The sequence below is a fragment of the Spermophilus citellus genome (genome assembly GCF_964194105.1).
Source record: "Spermophilus citellus genome assembly, chromosome: 18".
In the NCBI taxonomy this organism is placed as follows: Eukaryota; Metazoa; Chordata; class Mammalia; order Rodentia; family Sciuridae; genus Spermophilus; species Spermophilus citellus.
The window spans coordinates 37,067,146-37,084,091 of record NC_138200.1 but is presented as its reverse complement, the minus strand read 5'-3'; the positions used below and the strand labels follow the sequence as shown (position 1 = coordinate 37,084,091).

The following is a 16,946-nucleotide window of genomic DNA, read 5'->3' as shown; positions in this document are numbered from 1 at the left end:
GTATACACACCTCAATTTCTCCTTCATGCTTTTTTTCTTTTAGAAAGATACTGTTTACCAAAAAGAAACTTCAGCAGTACAGGAAAAACTATTTTCCCAATAAATTTACGAAAACCTAAGATTCCCAATGGAATCAAGATTATCTTCCCGCTACCACCACCTTAATATAATCACATGCTTATTGGAACACTAATAGTCGCACCCTACAAGTACATTTACTTTCAACAATGAGGGTGATTCTTAAAAAAAAAAAAAAAAAGACTTCAGTGTGGTAAATGTAACAAGGATCTCTGCAAGTATTAAGTGTCTGAAATAGGCAGCTAATACTGGATTTAATATTATTTTATAAATAATTGTTCCCTTAGCGGTAAACATAAGTCTACACATTCACAATAGTCCTACAAAATAAATACTGTGATTATGCACAATATGTTATGACAAACTAGTTTCAAAAAACAAAAGCTCGACATCTTGATAAAAATTCAGATCAGAATAAAATGTGACTCTAAAATTTAAAACATTGTCAAAATAACATCACATTTAAAATCTTCCACAGTTTACACAAGTACTATGAGTTTCCAGTTTTGGAACATATTTTTCCTTTGTGAATTAAAATACGAACATATTGAAAATTGTTAATTTCAGTGATGACATCAGTTTTGGTCTTACTTTAGCATTATTTTCTTTATAAAAAGTTGCACTAAGTGTCCATTAATGGTCTGATTGGTCTTCAATATTTCATAAATGTATATAAAAGAAATTCCTAAAAGCCAATAGTACTTTATATGTATATATATATATAAAAGAATCTCTTCTCTGAAATGGCCGTATTTAATAGAGCCACGCACACTGATGCTAACAGAAGAGCTTTCGCCTTGGAAGAAAACATTTTCAGAAATGTCACTTACATTCTATTATATTAATATCCCCAACTGAGTTTCAAACCCAACAGGTGATGAATAACAGAATTATACATCTCATTTGCACTCAAAAGCTGACCACAACCAAAATTTACAGTATGATTTAAAACAAGCCAATGTTTAAAAAAGTTTTAATTAAAGATAACAATTCCATGAAAGGAGAGGATAAAGAATGGGATGACAAGAAGTATTTGGTCTTAATAAGGCAATACAAAATAGATCCATTATCAAAGACCATTTAATTTTTAAAGATCGACAATACCAAAAGCATAAAGTGGAGTATAAGAAAATAGTTTTTTATAAGTATGATTTAATTAAAGCTGTTTACAGTTATTCTCTCCCACAGTAGTTAAGCATGAGTTTAAAAGAATAAGAGATGAGGAACGCAAGCACACGGAGCACACAGGGTCAGAGGGCCAGCATGCAAAGTCTGTGGAGCTCGAGGTTCGATGCGACAGGAGCAAGGCAGACGGGCGGCCCTGTTTCCTACTAGGAAGAAGTGGGGAGGGCAGGGGAGGAAAGAGAGAGAGATAGAAAGACTGCAAAGGAAACAAACACAAAGTCATGTAATTGCCAATTGCCCAAAATGACAGCACTATAGAAAACAGTTGCAATTCTCAGAGATGACTAGAGATTTTTCAGTGTTTACACAAAAGTACATAGTACATTTTTTTTCTTTTTTTTCTTTTTTTTTTTTTACAAAATAAAATAAACATCATTTGCCACCATAAACCTTTTCTTTAGAGAGGAAAAAATTTCGCAGCAGGTCACAAGGGTTCTATTAAGTCATTTTCAATGCTGAGGAAAACAAACTGAGTAATAGAACTAATCACTTCCCTATATATGGATGTCAAGATGACAATTCAGATTATTCTTCAAACTAATCCTGAGAAGAAATCTGTTTACAATTCAAACAGTAATGTTATGTAAAAAGTATTAACAAATCCACTATTACAAATATCAATTTCCTATATGGTCTTCTATATATACACACACAATAAAATGGTAAATATAGGCAAAAATATTTAAAAAAAAAAAAAAACATGCACAGATCACTTTCCCCTTTGGAATCTGGACTTCCTATAAGATACTTTGTTTGCCTTCCCACCCATCCTCTGACATTGTTTTCTGTTTCTATCACCCTACCCACACTGAATACTATTCCCTATAACTCTGCATAAAGCCAATGAGAAATATATTTATTTTACATTCAAGCTTTAAATCTTAAAATGACCCTGTTGTAGCATATGACTTATCAAATAAGCAGCCTTTTTTTTCCCCCTTTTTTGCTTGCTTTTGTTTTTGCAGTTGTCAGTCTTCATGATCCATTCCGTGGCGAGCTGGGAAAAAACGCAGTTGCTAAATCAATGTCTGAACAGTGTGAGGCTCCTGCGTCTCCCAGGAGTCCCTATGCAACTGTCCTGAGCATGAGATCATTGCACACAGAAGACAGTCCATCGCACAGCGCCGACTATCTACAAAGGTCTGAGAGGGGTGCGTCCCTCTTGTGTTTCCTCTTTTTGCCATGGTAATACTGATTATTGGATTTGCCTTGATGCTGTTTGTTTGTCATCAAGGAACCATGGCTTGTTTGAGTTGTACCTTGGAAGCCTTTGCTGGAAGAACGGAAGAGCCTTGCTGATCCATGCTGCAGAAAAAGAAAGCGGTCAAAGAGACATCAGTGTTGTGGGTCAGCAAACCTGCATCCTGAGGGTGCCCTCCGCACTAGAAACTGGATGACTAGAGTGACCATGCTGACCACTGACTTAGCTAGCAGGCAGAAAGAGAGGGCTGACCACAGGGGCTAACTCCTTTGAGCTCTAAAACTCTTACATTATTTTTAAAATGGAAATATTGAAATGCTAGGCCACTATCTCGTCTTCCCGACAGTGTTTTCTCAAGGAACCTGCCAGGTCACATGCCACACTCTAGGCGGTAGTACTGGAAGGTGGCCCTGGACAGGCACAACTGCACAGGCCGACTGGGGACATGAGCATGGCAGCCACTCCCTTCCTGCTCTCCTTACCTGTGACTTTCTCTATCAGCCCTGTCACCTTATCGCTGTGACTCAATGAGCTTGGGTTTGGTGCGTGTGGTTCAGGCTGTGGCGTTAAGTGGATTTAGCAGGTCTAATCAAACAGGAGGTGACTGACAAGCCAGTGATCTCTGCTACCAAGAGGCCTATCCCCTGGGTTCCAGCTGTACTGAGAGAGGGTAAGAGGGCCTTGGACCAGAGCCCAATACCAATGGCTTGCACTCTCCCTCACTCAGACTCATTACTCATGGTTAATAATAATTGTAGGCAACCAAAAACTTACAGCATCTCGGTGGCCTACTTCAGTCAGCTGACCCTTATGCCTCACAGCTGCTTGATGTGGGTGCCGAACATTATCAAAGGCTACGTCACCCCCAGGTATGCACACTGCTGCCATGGAGCCACACCAAAACTGTTTGGGTGTAGTTTAATTTCAAGTACAACTAAAACCTTTCTGTAACTTGATCCTCTGTGTGTGTATGTGTGTGTGTGTGTGTGTGTATGTGTGTTTGGGGGGGGGGGGTTGTGGGTGGAGTAGGGAGTGGAACCCAGGGCTTCAAGAATGCTTAAGCACATACTTTACCACTGAGCTACCTCCCCCAGCCTTGATGCAATTTTTTTTATGCTGAAACTGTAATAAGGTGGGTTGGCTAGAAATGTCTTAGGGACCAGTTACTAGGTTCCCACCAAGATGGATGCTACAATGTCTCATAAATGGCCTCAGAATGAACCATTACTAGAAATACCACCATGCTTTGGAATCTCTTAGAACAAAACAGGTTTTCTCTTTAACCCAGAGTTTCAAACCCAGGATAACCATTATTCACACAAAAGAAATTCTAACTACTCTGTATTGGACACGAACAATTGAAAACACAAATTCCACACACCTGGGATTTGTTGGTACTGTTGGATGTGTTAGTGGTTTGGGTGCTCTGCATTTTCCCAACTGCCTGAGAGGACTCCAAGGTCACATCTTGTGACCCTACTCGGTTCCCAGTAGACGGCCGGCAAAGCAGCTGTTTCGGGGTTTTGCATGGTGTCGCATCGGAATCCTAACACAAGCCACACAGGTTATAATGTGATGAAATAGTAATGCACGTATTCAATATTCAGAAATGAGAACAATTTCAGCTGAGTACTCATCAGAATAAACTGAAACATTCGGGAGTTAAGGAGGTACAATGAGGAACTTGTGAGTTTTGTAAAAAGTTCTGTAAAATGAAGTGATTAAGTTTTCCTCCCAATATTTTAAAGTGACTCAGTTTACCACAGGGCTTCCTTCATCGTCAAGTTCACTGCTCACATCAGATTTGTTAACAGTCTGTGAAGGAGCTCACAGAGGTCACAGAGGTCGCAGTGGATCTGAGTGGGTTTTTACCTACAGAAAATGTGTCATGGTACCCTGGAAAGAGCATGGTAAGGAGCAAGGGACCTAGGTCCCAGTTCTGGTTCAATATCTTCAATTAAATACAAGATGGTGAACTGAGAGTCCGTGAAGACAGATTCCTCCAACCCAATGTGCTGGGGGTGCAGCCCTACCACAGGAGCAGGCTCAGCCCCGTCTGATCTGGACTGACTGGGTCTTGACTGTCTTGCCCTTCACCCTGGAGCACTGCCCAGCATTTCTGTCACGGTGTCTCAGTCCCTAACGCTCCATCTCAAGGTGGTCTCTGCTCCTGTCCTCAATCCCCTCATGCCCGTGTCTGAGGTGTCTAGCTCAGCATTCTGCCCTCCAGAGCACTGCTCTGGGATCTAGCAAGGCACAGAGATTCTGCACACAAACAGGTAGGTCTCCATGAAGACATGTGGCCATCGGTCACAACATAAAATTAACGTCCCCTACGTTTTTACATTTCTTTTTTTCCACACTCCTAATAATATCAAAATTCAAATAATAGGTAAGTCCATTTTAAATGTGAAGTAAATTTAAATTCACCTTGATAAAGAAAATTAACTTTGATGTAATTGACACTTAAAAGTCAATCAGGACAGAGATAAAATATTAGAGGCTGGGAAAGAGGAATTAGGAGGAACTACCAATAGTACAGAGGTTCTTTCTGGGGTGAAGAAAATATTCTTCAACTAGAGACTGGTGATGGCTGTATAACATTGTGAATTTATTTAAAAACGTTGAATTTATACATTTAATTTTAAGTGGTAAAATTTAAGAAGTGTAAATCATATCTCCTTCTTTAAAAATCCAATCAGGAAGCTCAAAAAAATTATTCTACATGAAAGAAGCCTTACAAAAAAGAGTGTATGTTGCATGATTTCATTTATATGAAATTATGGAACAAGCAAAACTAATCTATGGTATTAGAAAAACCATAGTAGTGGTTCTCTCTGAGGGTAGGATTGCGGGCTGATTAGCAAGTGTCTCCCTGGGGTGGTGGCAATGTTTTATACCTTGTTAGTATTTAGGGCTACAAATGTGAATGCATTTGATAAAAATTCAGTGCAATTAGGATTCCCTTTATGTCAATTTTATAGCAAAAGAAAAAACTACAAGAAATATTTAAGTCTAGTTAATAAATATACATTACAGAAGTTTGAAAGAAGTATACAGAGGCCTGTAATCTGCTTTCAGATAGATCAAAGAATAAGACCAATTAGTGGACAGCAGGATGGATAGATGTAGGTCTATGATTACAAGTCAGATGTTAATGGTGGAATCTGCCGGGTGTGGTGGCGCACACCTGTAATCCCAGTGGTTTGGGAGGCTGAGGCAGGAGGATTGCGAGTTCAAAGCCAGCCTCAGCAAAAGTGAGGTGCTAATAAACTCAATGAGATCCTGTCTCTAAATAATATAAAAAATAGGGCTGGGATGTGGCTCAGTAGTCTAGTGCCCTTGAGTTCAATAATCCACAATGCTTGCTCCCCAAATGTTAATGGTAGAATCTAGTGGTGGATACAGAGACTTCACTAAAATTCTCTATTGTTCTATGTATAAAAAAGGTTGAGAAAAAGGTTAAGTGTGAAAGTTGCTAAAATTTCCCAGTAATAGAAAAGGAAGCAGCCTTAGCCCTCTGGTCAGAGGGAACCCGATGTCAGAGAACATGCAAGCACTGAAGTTTCCAAGGGCCAAATCTTTTATACTTACAACGTCACTAGAGCTGGACTGCGTGGCAGAAGAGGAGGACACTGGACCTGATGAAGAGTTTGAAGAGTGTTTACTAAGAGATTCCGAAGTTTTACTTCTACATTTTCCAAGGGCTTCATTTTCTTCAGACAGATTATTATTACATTTATCTAACTGCTGAGTATCTACTATCAAGGTAACACCATTTCCTGAAAGAGTGGCAAAAGATTGGAAAACGTTTCTTCCCATTAAAAACACACAACACAGAAAAACCTCTAAGACTCAGTCAATCAATCAATGAAAACATTCTTACCATTACACGAAGGCTCAGGCCTGTTCTGCAAGCCCCACTGTTTTGATATCCAATCTCTGTATGTGGCGACTTCATCCGTTACTCTAATTATTCTACCTAATATGCTGCATGTGTTTGAAAAAAAGAAGGGGGGTACATTAATTTGAAAATAAGAAGTCACAACCAATTCTGACACAATGGGCTGATCTGAGTTAAACTTTTACCTCTCTGTTTCGTTGTTAGGGTAGTACTTTGCTATTGGCGATACAGCATGACTCAAAACAACGTAGGCATAATCAAAGGCCTGTTTCACTTGCATGGCCCCATACGAACTCCTTCCAACATCATTACCTTTAAAAGAAATGTATATGAAAAGTAGTAAGCTTGACTACTGCTTCATGTGAATCAAATGTCGACAAGCCTACTTTTGGGAGGGCAAGGGCAAGAGTTATCCAGCTACACAACTCCACCCAGAAACCGAGTTGTCAGTTGCTCCCATAGTTCCCCAATCTCTGAACATGGAGTCTGTCCTTTATCATGATGTATAAAGTGTCCAAGAAGGACTCTCCTCTCACACCTGCAAAGAGTAATGCAAGCAAAAGAAAAAGCTGCCTATTCTCCCCTAGGAGTGAAACGAAGCTAAAACAGAAATACTTATGGGTTTGGGGGTTTTACTAACTATGTACATATTTCTCATGCTAAATTGTGAGGTCCTAAAAAGGAAGATCTGTCTTACTGGGGGGAAAAAAAAACTTTTTTTTTTGGTACAAGGGAAGGAAACCAGGGGTGTTTAACCACTGAGCCACATCTCCAGCCCTTTTTATTTTTCATTTTGAAACAGGGTCTCACTAAGGTCCTAGGGCCTCAATAAATTGCTGAGGCTGGCTTTGAATTTGCTATCCTCCTGCCTCAGCCTCCAGAGTCGCTGGTATTATAGGCATGCACCACCATGCCCAGCTTACTTTGTGAGGAGAAGGCTCCCATTCCGTATTTCCTCAATAAACAAACACATAGAACTATTAATGTTTATAGAACACCTCAATAAACCATAAAAGGGCTCTTAGGCAATTATAGTAGCTCTTCATTCCTTTTCCTGACTCATATATTCAAAGTTGCAAATTCAAGCAAATGACTAAAAGCACTTCCACTAAAATCCAATAATGCAGAATCTAAATATTTTACAATTGCATCAGGAAAAGATATTGCCTAGGAAAAATAAGATAAAAGCAAACAAATATAACCAATTATTTTTTGTTCACTTTTAAGCCAATGCAAAACTGAAAAAAGCATAAGGGATTACGCAAAACTGAAGAGAAAAAGCAGTAGTCCAAAAGACAATCTCCCTGAACCATGAGTCTGGAGGTGTACTACCACCAAGCTCATGCCTCTGAGGACTTCACAAATGTCCTTACTGTCCTGGCCGACAGCTGCTGCAGTCACCAGCAGGAAGAACCAAGAAAAGGAAACATGGCTGCCAAACTAGAGCTGCCTGCCCCTACCCGACAGGGAACCCCACAGGTCCTGGGTTTCAAGGGTCAAAAGGATTCCATCCCCAGTCATCTGAAGTCTGCAAGGTGTTTCACTAGGGGGTGTTCTGTTTATTTCAGTACGTTTGCTGATAAAATATCTTGGAGAAAAAAATGACAACAGGCGTCATCCTGCATTTGGCATCCACAGAAAGGCTAAAAGCACACAATGCCTGGCAACGCCCTCTCTCTGAACACCCACAAATTTACCTAATTTCAATACCTGGTTGTAAAGGGTCTTCAATATAAAGCATTGATGGCCGGTAGCCATCCAGCATATTTTTCTGTACTTCATCTTTGGCCACATATGAACCACCATCCTTTATCCGGATGCCAGTCTTTAAATAATTGAAGTGTCGTCCATATAATTCAAAAAATTCTATTAAGAGAACACCATAGTTTGTATTGGGGATGCAAGCATCTTCCCTGGGATGTAACTAAAAAGAGAAAAGAAAAAAAAAAAAGGAAGAAATTATTTTGAATTTTCTCTCAACTATCAGGGAAGGGTTGACATCCTAATTTTTGTAAGCAGTATCATTATAATTTGGGTTTAACATAAAAGTCAACAAATACAGTAATAAATGGCTGAACTGCTGTTACAGACAACCTATAAAACAATCCCATGGGCGCAAAACTGGTGGGGTACAATTTGCCAGGCTGAATTCTGCCCCAGGAGGCTGACAAGGCTGCGTGCCCCTCCCCACATCGGGGAGGTCACCCTGACTCACGGCAGAGCCTGCGGCTGGCAGCAGCACCACACAGACGCACCCGACGCAGCTCTAACTCATCCACCCACAGAGCAGGTCTCCACCCCAGCTAAACTAGATCAGGGGCTTGGAAGACATCCTTGTTTTTGGCATGTGTCCTATCGTTTGCAGTTACGGAACCAGACTACACCTCTGCATGGCAAACACTGCAACATATGGGATTGAAAACCACAAATACTCTCCCCGGGAATTTTTAAATACTTATCTGCTAAATTATAAAAGGTCCAGTTTAAGGGAAAAGTCATAAGTAATCAAGAAAAGCATTCAAATAAAGCTTGATTTAAATTTTTTCCTGAAATGTCTTCTCAGCTGACTTATTTATTTTTATTTGTACACTCGTACAGCACACCCATGTGACTTACCTGAAGGAAACTGACTGCCATTAAAAAGAGACTATAAGAACCAATTCCACCTGTAAATACTTCATTAAGGTCCCTCTGTAATAAGAATTGTTTCAATACTAAAACCAAGTATGGCAATACAGGATATTTCTGAAAAATAAATAAAATAATATTTTCAATGAATTCTGTATCCGTAATAGCTCTTGGCAACTAGCAGGGGCATAAACTGGTCCTTACATTATAAAATTTGGTAGAGATATACAATATACTTAAGTTTCTGTTTTAAAGCTAAGCAATTTTTTTTAAAAAGTAAGCCATTAAAAACTAAAACACAGTAACATAAATAATGGCACCCATGTACCCACTAAGGATGGAAACACTAACAGTATACATTTGATGATGCTCACTATGACCATGAGCATAATATTCATTTGTGAACACATAACAGAAATAGTACAAGAACAAAGTCTCTCGACATCTTAAAGCACCAGAGCAGTGGAATTGGAAAGAACTACTTTTCTAAGAACTACTTTGAAACCATCTATGGCGGTTTAAAGGTCCTTAAAATTATTCTGTTAGGGGCTGGGGATGTGGCTCAAGCGGTAGCGCGCTCGTCTGGCATGCGTGCGGCCCGGGTTCGATCCTCAGCACCACATACAAACAAAGATGTTGTGTCCGCCGAGAACTAAAAAATAAATATTGAAATTCTCTCTCTCTCTCTCTCTCTCTCTCTCAAAAAAAAAAAAAAATCATTCTGTTACAACCCTAGAGCATGAACAGTCTTGCCTGCTGTTTCCCTGTGGCCAGTGAGCTCTCCTTTCCACACTACAGGGAACGGGCACGCGAGAGCTGGTGAAGATGTACAGCAGCGAGTCCGTCTTTGGCTCACGCACTATACAATGCTCTCTACAAGCCAGGCCCTCGCCTGGGACACCGAGGGCAATAAAGCAGGCCAAACATATGGAAAGATGCCATTCCTATTAGAGAGATTTCTATCCCCTTCTTTATTCTTTGTTTTTTGCTTTGGGTTCTCGTTTTTGGTATGGGAAATAAACTCAGGGTGCTAAATTACAGAGCTACATCCCCAGTCCTTTTTGTTTTATTTTTGCCTTTTTTTTTTTTTTTTTTTTTGGTCCTTTTTATTTTGAGACAAGGTCTCACTAAGTTGTGGAGGCTGGTCTTGAACTTATCGAATCTCCTGTCTTAGCCTCCCAAATTGCTGGGATTATAGGTGAGATGTCTCGCCCAGCTTTACTTTGTTATGGACTTTCTACAGTGAACACAACGAGTTCCTTAAGAAAGTTAAAAGTTTATACTTTTCCAAATCATCAAATAGCAAGTATGAAAAAGAACAACAAAAACATGGAGAAATAAACCAAAATCCCAATGACTTGGGAGGCTACGGCAGGAAAATCACAAGTTTGAAGTCAGACTCGGTAATTTAGTTAAAGTCTCAGTACCACAAAATAAGAAGGAAAAAAGGAGAGAGAGAGAGAGAGAGAGAGAGAGAAATAAGCATTTGTAAACATTATGGTTGACATCAGGGTAGATGCAGGTTTATAAAGTCTCCAGCTGATGGCTAAGTATATAAAATGTTCTGAGGACAATGTTGCAAATTCTTCCCTATTTTGAAAGAAGATAACAAAACACGAACAAGTTATAATTACTTCAAGATAAAGTAAGGAAAACTGTAGGCACCACCTTAGAGGTGACTTGGAAATTAAAACAGAGAAAAGACTCCCTAGGGAGGTTCTTAATCTAAAACCTGAGATTAAAAACTGACAGCCGTCAATCATGCAGCATGATCTCAGCCCTCACGTTCCTATGCGTAAGGATCCAGAGCACAGTATTTCTTCAAAAGCATTCTAAACCCTTAATTCTTACTTGAGGTCACATTGTAATTACAGATCATCACAAGCAGATTCAAGGAAAGCAAAACAGGTACACAGAAAAGGGAAAAACATTTGTCAGCAACACACACATAAAAACAGCTTGGCTGGGCTAAGAGTAGCACTCACCTAGCATGCTCGGGCCGGCGGCCGCTCCCAGCAATGGCGGGGCGGGGGCTGGGGGTTTGGCAAAGAACAGCAGAATACAACCACAACCACAACAGAAAAAATTACATTTACATATCCTGACAGTTTCATCATACAGACAAGACAGAGCCTCTGACCTTGGTAAAATCTTTGATGAGGTCTGCTGCTCTCACGCCATTCTGGACATTAAAGCTGATATCAACTTTCACTTCAGTAAAAGAATCTGTTAATTTAATAATAGGTACCTGGAAAGAGAACAAGCAGAGGTTGAAATTCTAGACCCAAATTAAAAGACAAAACCAGGGAATGGTTGGTGTCTAACCTTCTCAAAAAGACACAAAACACTGAGTGTTCTGAATACTATGTACCACAATTAACTTCTACAGATACTTTACAGTATATATTCAGCAATTAACTTATACAATATATTTATTAAGAATGTGTTTTGGTATCCAAACAACTTTAGTTATTAATTTATTATTTACTGCATATATTTAAGGTGTACAACAGTGATTGTTTTTGAGATACACCTATTTTGTGTGTATGGTACTGGGGTGGGGGGTAAAGCCAGGGTCACTCTACTACTGAGCCCAACCCCTCTTTCTAAATTGTATTTTGAGATGGGATAAGATAGTCAGGCTTGCATTGAACTTGCAACCCTCTTGCCTCAGCTACTGGCAATTGAACCCAGAGCTTTGCACGGGCTAGGCACGTCTTCTACCGCAGAGCTACATCCCTAGCCTTTTTTTTACATTTTATTATGAGACAGGGTCTTACTAAGCTACCCAGCCTGGCCTCAAACTTTTGATGTTCCTGCCTCAGTCTCCTGAGCAGCTGGAATTACAGGTATGTGCCATTATGCCTAATACCACATCAATTCGTATAGTTATATTAACTGGCATATAGTTGCACTGAGAATTTTGAAATCATATAAAATCTCAATATTATATATACTTTGGAGAACAATTTCCAACTAACTATAAGATTAAAAATTATCCAAACATTTCATATCACCAAACTATTTCTCATCAGAAAACCACTAGGTTCTTCAGTCATACACAAATAGCCCAAAAAGCCACCTAACAGGAAAAGAATATAAAATGTAAGGATTACTCTCAAATAAAAACTGATCAGATGATTTATGTGAGGTATTATGAGCTCTCAAAATAATATCGTTTTCACCATGCATTAGAAAACTTGGGCCAGGCCCAGCAAACTCAGAGGCTGAGGCAGGAGGACTACAAATTCAAGCCAGTCTGGGGGTGTAGCTCAGAGATAGAGCATCCTTGGATTTACTCTTCAGTACTGCAAAAGAGAAAACTTGGGCCAGCAAACTTGTGTACAGAATTGGGTCTCCAAATTAACTTTTTCAATGAAAACTATGATCAAAGAAAACCTAGTAGGCAAAAACAAAAAAACAACAACAACAAAAAAAAAAAATTAAAAGAAACAAAAATTCTAACACAGATATATTTGTTTCTACATTTGAGTTTCCATGAAAGTTCTTTAATGGTCACTCCAGCTAAGGTTAAAATATAATCTGACTTAGAAAACATCAAGCATATACATTTTTCAACGACACAATAGAATGGCAACATCTGTGTGACTATAAACTGCTTAACAGAAATCCACATTTTTATTATACTTAAAAAAAAAACTCTATAGTATTATGTATGAAAACGTTGGGTTATTTCTTAAATGCGTAGCCAGAGTAAGGTAACTTGTTTCACAAACAGAACACTGTTCATGTACAAGCAGCGAGACATTCAAAAAATCAAAAAACCACTGACTCACAGTCCGACTGTGTTCACAAACACTGAAGTTTCATGTCAACAAACAGAGGTGTGAAGAACTTACAGTTGCTTTGTCTAGAACTTTCACCGAATCCTCATCTGCAACTTTGTGTTTCCGAAGGGCTTCCTCCAGGGTCCAGAGGGGTAGGTTTTCCCACTTCCCAAACACCACAAGATCGATGTCACTAAACATAGAGAACACATTCGACAGAGTTGAGGAAGCAAGAAACAGCACCTGTTTTACATCAGATCACACTCCTAGACTTCAAGGTGGTACAGTGGAAACCTTGTCCCTTTCTGCCCAATGAAGACCAAGTATGGCGATGATGGGTTTCAGAGAAGGTTGATGATTTTTAACAACCTCCTTTTCTCAGTCACTGCACAGAACACAGGCCTCAGGAAACGGTGATTTTGAAAGAAGTAAAACTTCAAAAATGCTGGTTAATGTTTCTTTTTTATAAAGGTTTCTGGCCCTAAAGACTTAGCTATCTAGATGAGATTAACTGTGACTTAAAACATATTAAATGCAGCCAGGCATGGTGGCGCGTGCCTATAATCCCAGCAGCTTGAGGCACTGAGAAAGGGTCACAAGTTCAAAGGCGGCCTCAGCAAAAGTGAGGCCCTAAGCAACTCAGTGAGACTCTGTCTCTAAATGAAATACAAAATAGGGCTGGGGATGAGACTCAGTGGTTGAGTGCCCCTGAGTTCAATCCCCAGTACCCCCAAAATAAATAAGAACAACATACAAGTTGAAGAGCAGCGTCTGGCTTGTACTGTTTGTATAAACACACAAATATCTCTGGAAGGGCATTTAAGAAACTGGTATCAGGGATGTTCCAAAGAGAACCTGGGCAGGAGCAGGAGTGTGCCTTTTCTAAATCTGAATTATGAAATGTACTACCTATTCCTAAAACTTAATAATTTTTTTAGAATGACTTTTTGGCTTTTGCTGAAGCTTAGAGCTTAAATAAGGAAAAATACTAAAGACCTTGAATTTGAATGTTTTACACACAGCTTGTGTAGGGCAAGGACAGCATTGGAAAGAATGAAAACGGCTAGGATATTCCCAGTTTAGCACATTTTAAGAGTTGGGAGAAAGTGAACCAAATCAAGCTCAATCAAAAGACACAATGGAATAGCCAGGTGCAGCGACCTACTCCTATAACCCCAGCTACCTGGGAGGCCGAAGCAGGAGAACTGCAAGTCTGAAGCCAGCCTGGGCAATTTAGCAAGACCCTGTCTCAAAATAAAGTAGAAAGAGTTGGAGACGTGACTCGGTGGTAGGGTGCTCATGGGTTCAATCCCATGTCTTTTAATTCTTAAGAGAGCAAGGACGCACTGCTTCAGAGAAATATCACCAATCTAATGTATGAAATATGATATGTCAAGAGCTTTGTAATGTTGTGAACAACCAATAAAAAAAAAATAAAAAAAAATAAAGAAATATCACCATTCTCAAAAAGGGGTCCTCCCAGGCTATGAGTCAAGAGAGCCCTCCTTAGAACAGACTGAAATGGAACAAGGGTCCTAAAGGGGCCAAGACTTCCTCAGAGTTTTGTAGCCTCGTTGTCTGGGTGAGGATGCTGAAACCACATCTAGCTGCATGACTTCTTCACTGGAAAAGAGAGATCTCACGTAGTACATCCAGTTCCACGCTCTAATCATGACACTACAGTGGAGAGGTCCTGCGGCTGGGCAATTCTCTGCAGGGTAGTCAATTTCTAAAACTAGCAACTAACTGATTCTACTGCTGCATGTTCCCTTTTACATTTCTCTGCATCATTTCAGTCTGGATAAGATGATCTGAAGTAACATTCTACTTTAAGGTAATGCAAATTCAGGTAAATGAATTTCTATTTCATATATCTCACTGTCTTGTTCTATTCTCACACATGCAATAGACAAAATTCACATACTCTATAAAAATGTATAATCCCTTGAAAGCTTCACAAACGTACTAACCTAGTAGGTAAATACAGGCCAGTCTTAAAACTTCCAAATATCTGGACCTGGAACAGAAAAAGAAGTACATTAAGGTATCAGCTATGGCACCAAGTTGTGGAGTTGTGCAGGTCTTGGCTACCCTCTACTGGAACTTTTTAGTACTACAAGAGCATTTTTTTCTAAACACACTTCAAAAAGTAGGGATTCTGTACCTCACAGGCAGACATTCAGAATATAATTTAAATATATCAGGTTCAAATATGAAACATATAGACCAAATATTTCAAAAGCAATATTCAGGTCACTATGTTCCCTTATAATTCAAGCACAATCACAAATCCTTAATTTTTGTTCTCTAAGCAGGAGTTTTCTCATAGATCACTATTAGTCAGACTACTCCAAGTACAAGACAAGCAGTGGCTTATAGACCTCTCCACAGAGAAAAATCAGCGCTGTGGCAGAAAACCTGAGCGCATTCTATCTCAAATTATGGTGAATGGTGGAACTCAGGCAGGTATACATATGCATATAACTGCAACACAGGATAAACGAGGGGAAAAAGAAGCTCTGCCTCTGACATGAGATAGACCTGGGAAGTCAGCCATAGCCTCATGTTCCTCTGGGGGGGGGGGGGGGATAAATAAATAAATGAAAAGGGCTAGGCATAGTGGTGCACACCTGTAATCCTAGGTACTTAGGAGGCAAAAGCAGGAGGCCCAAAAGTTTGAGGTCAAGCTGGGCAACTTAGCAAGACCCTGTCCCAAAATAAAACTTTAAAAAGGGCTGGGTGTGTAGCTCAGTGGTAGAGTGCTTGCCCAGCATGTGTAAGGCCCTGGGTTAGATCCCCAGTACTGAAGTGGGGGTTTAAAAAAAAAAAAACACCCTCAAACAACAAAATGTCAACGATAAAATCTGCCACCTCAGAAGGATGAGGCTCAATTCAGATCAGGGTTTCTCAACCTCAGCTGTGGTATGTTGAGCTGCCTCTCTGGTCTCTACCCACTAGATGTCAGTAGTGCCTCCCAAGTTGTGATAACCAAAAAAAACGTCTAGACACTGCCAAAGGCCCCTGGGGAGCAGAATCAGCCCAGCTGAGAGCCAGACCATACAAGAAGAAGTAATAATGCTGCATATAGTAGCTGCTCAATAAAACACTAGTGTCTTCCCTTTACCTACAGTGTTGTATTTAAAACTCTTTTGTTTGCTAAAGGACATTAACATAAGGGATTCTTATGTTAGATTTAAAAAGTAACATAAATTACTTTAAAAAAATTTTTTTAGTGTTGATGGGACTTTATTTTATTCATTTATTTATATGTAGTGCTGAGAATCAAACCCAGTGCCTCGCACATGTGAGGCAAGCGCTCTACCACTGACCCACGATCCCAGCCCACTTTTTTTAAGGTACAAAATTGTGGACTAAGTCCTTAAGTCCTAAAGAGTAAAGTATTAACTTAATATCAATAACAAAAAACACAAATAAGTAAAGAAGAAATCCTGGGCAAATATTTTGCTCACTGAGTGGGGACGGACGTGGGACAAAGATACCAATTTCAAGAGAGGCAGGGCCAGGCATGGCGGCACATGCCTGTAATCCCAGAGACTTGGGAGGCTGAGGCTGGAGGCTAGCTTGGGCAATTTAAGGAGACCTTGTCTCAAAACTTACAAAAATTAAAAGGGCTGGTGATGTAGCTCAGGGGTAAAGTGCTCCTTGAGTTCAATCCTTAGTATCATGAGGGGGTGGGGGGACAGACCTGGGCTATGCACTTCCCCCCCAAAAAAAAACTTCAAGTGACAAATTCCTACATGACCTTTTCATTCATCTATAAACAATTACAATGTTTATGCTGGCAGGTTGGAACAAAATAGCAATGAGGTTTTAATAAATCACACGCAATAACAAATTACTATAATAAGGTTACTCTTCTCCTTACACTTAATGATTCCTAAATTTAGTTCTCCTTTAGTAGTTACTAACTAGCACCAAAGGAAAAAAAATTAAGGCAGGCATCTGAGTCAATGAACATAATTACCAAGCCCCAAATTTTAAAGGCTGAAAATTATTTGCCTTTAAAATTTAATTAGAAAAAAAAATTTAATTAGACCTTAACTCTTACAAAAGCACTCACACTGTATGTGGGGGTCTTGTAAGCCTCCACCAGAGGACAGGGACCCACCCTATGCCCCAGAGGCCCCACGGGGGGACTCAC

General features: G+C 39.7%; 1 protein-coding gene across 2 annotated transcripts in view; it reads right to left on the bottom strand.

The window, feature by feature from the left end:
* Positions 1 to 246: 246 nt before the first annotated feature.
* TENT4B (terminal nucleotidyltransferase 4B) overlaps positions 247 to 16,946 on the bottom strand; it is a 63,212-nt gene continuing 46,512 nt past the window's right edge. Inside the window, exons 3-12 of one of the 2 annotated variants that reach the window (XM_081274495.1) lie at positions 14,755 to 14,801; positions 12,857 to 12,977; positions 11,137 to 11,244; positions 8,985 to 9,113; positions 8,079 to 8,292; positions 6,554 to 6,680; positions 6,351 to 6,454; positions 6,059 to 6,105; positions 3,846 to 4,010; positions 247 to 2,568 (exon numbers count right to left, since the gene is read on the bottom strand). In XM_081274495.1, coding sequence (XP_081130621.1) covers positions 2,392 to 2,568; positions 3,846 to 4,010; positions 6,059 to 6,105; positions 6,351 to 6,454; positions 6,554 to 6,680; positions 8,079 to 8,292; positions 8,985 to 9,113; positions 11,137 to 11,244; positions 12,857 to 12,977; positions 14,755 to 14,801 — 1,239 coding nt within the window. In that variant the 3' untranslated portion in view covers positions 247 to 2,391. Of the gene's footprint in view, positions 2,569 to 3,845; positions 4,011 to 6,058; positions 6,247 to 6,350; positions 6,455 to 6,553; positions 6,681 to 8,078; positions 8,293 to 8,984; positions 9,114 to 11,136; positions 11,245 to 12,856; positions 12,978 to 14,754; positions 14,802 to 16,946 lie in introns of both variants that reach the window. The other variant, XM_081274494.1, reaches the window with a different exon arrangement.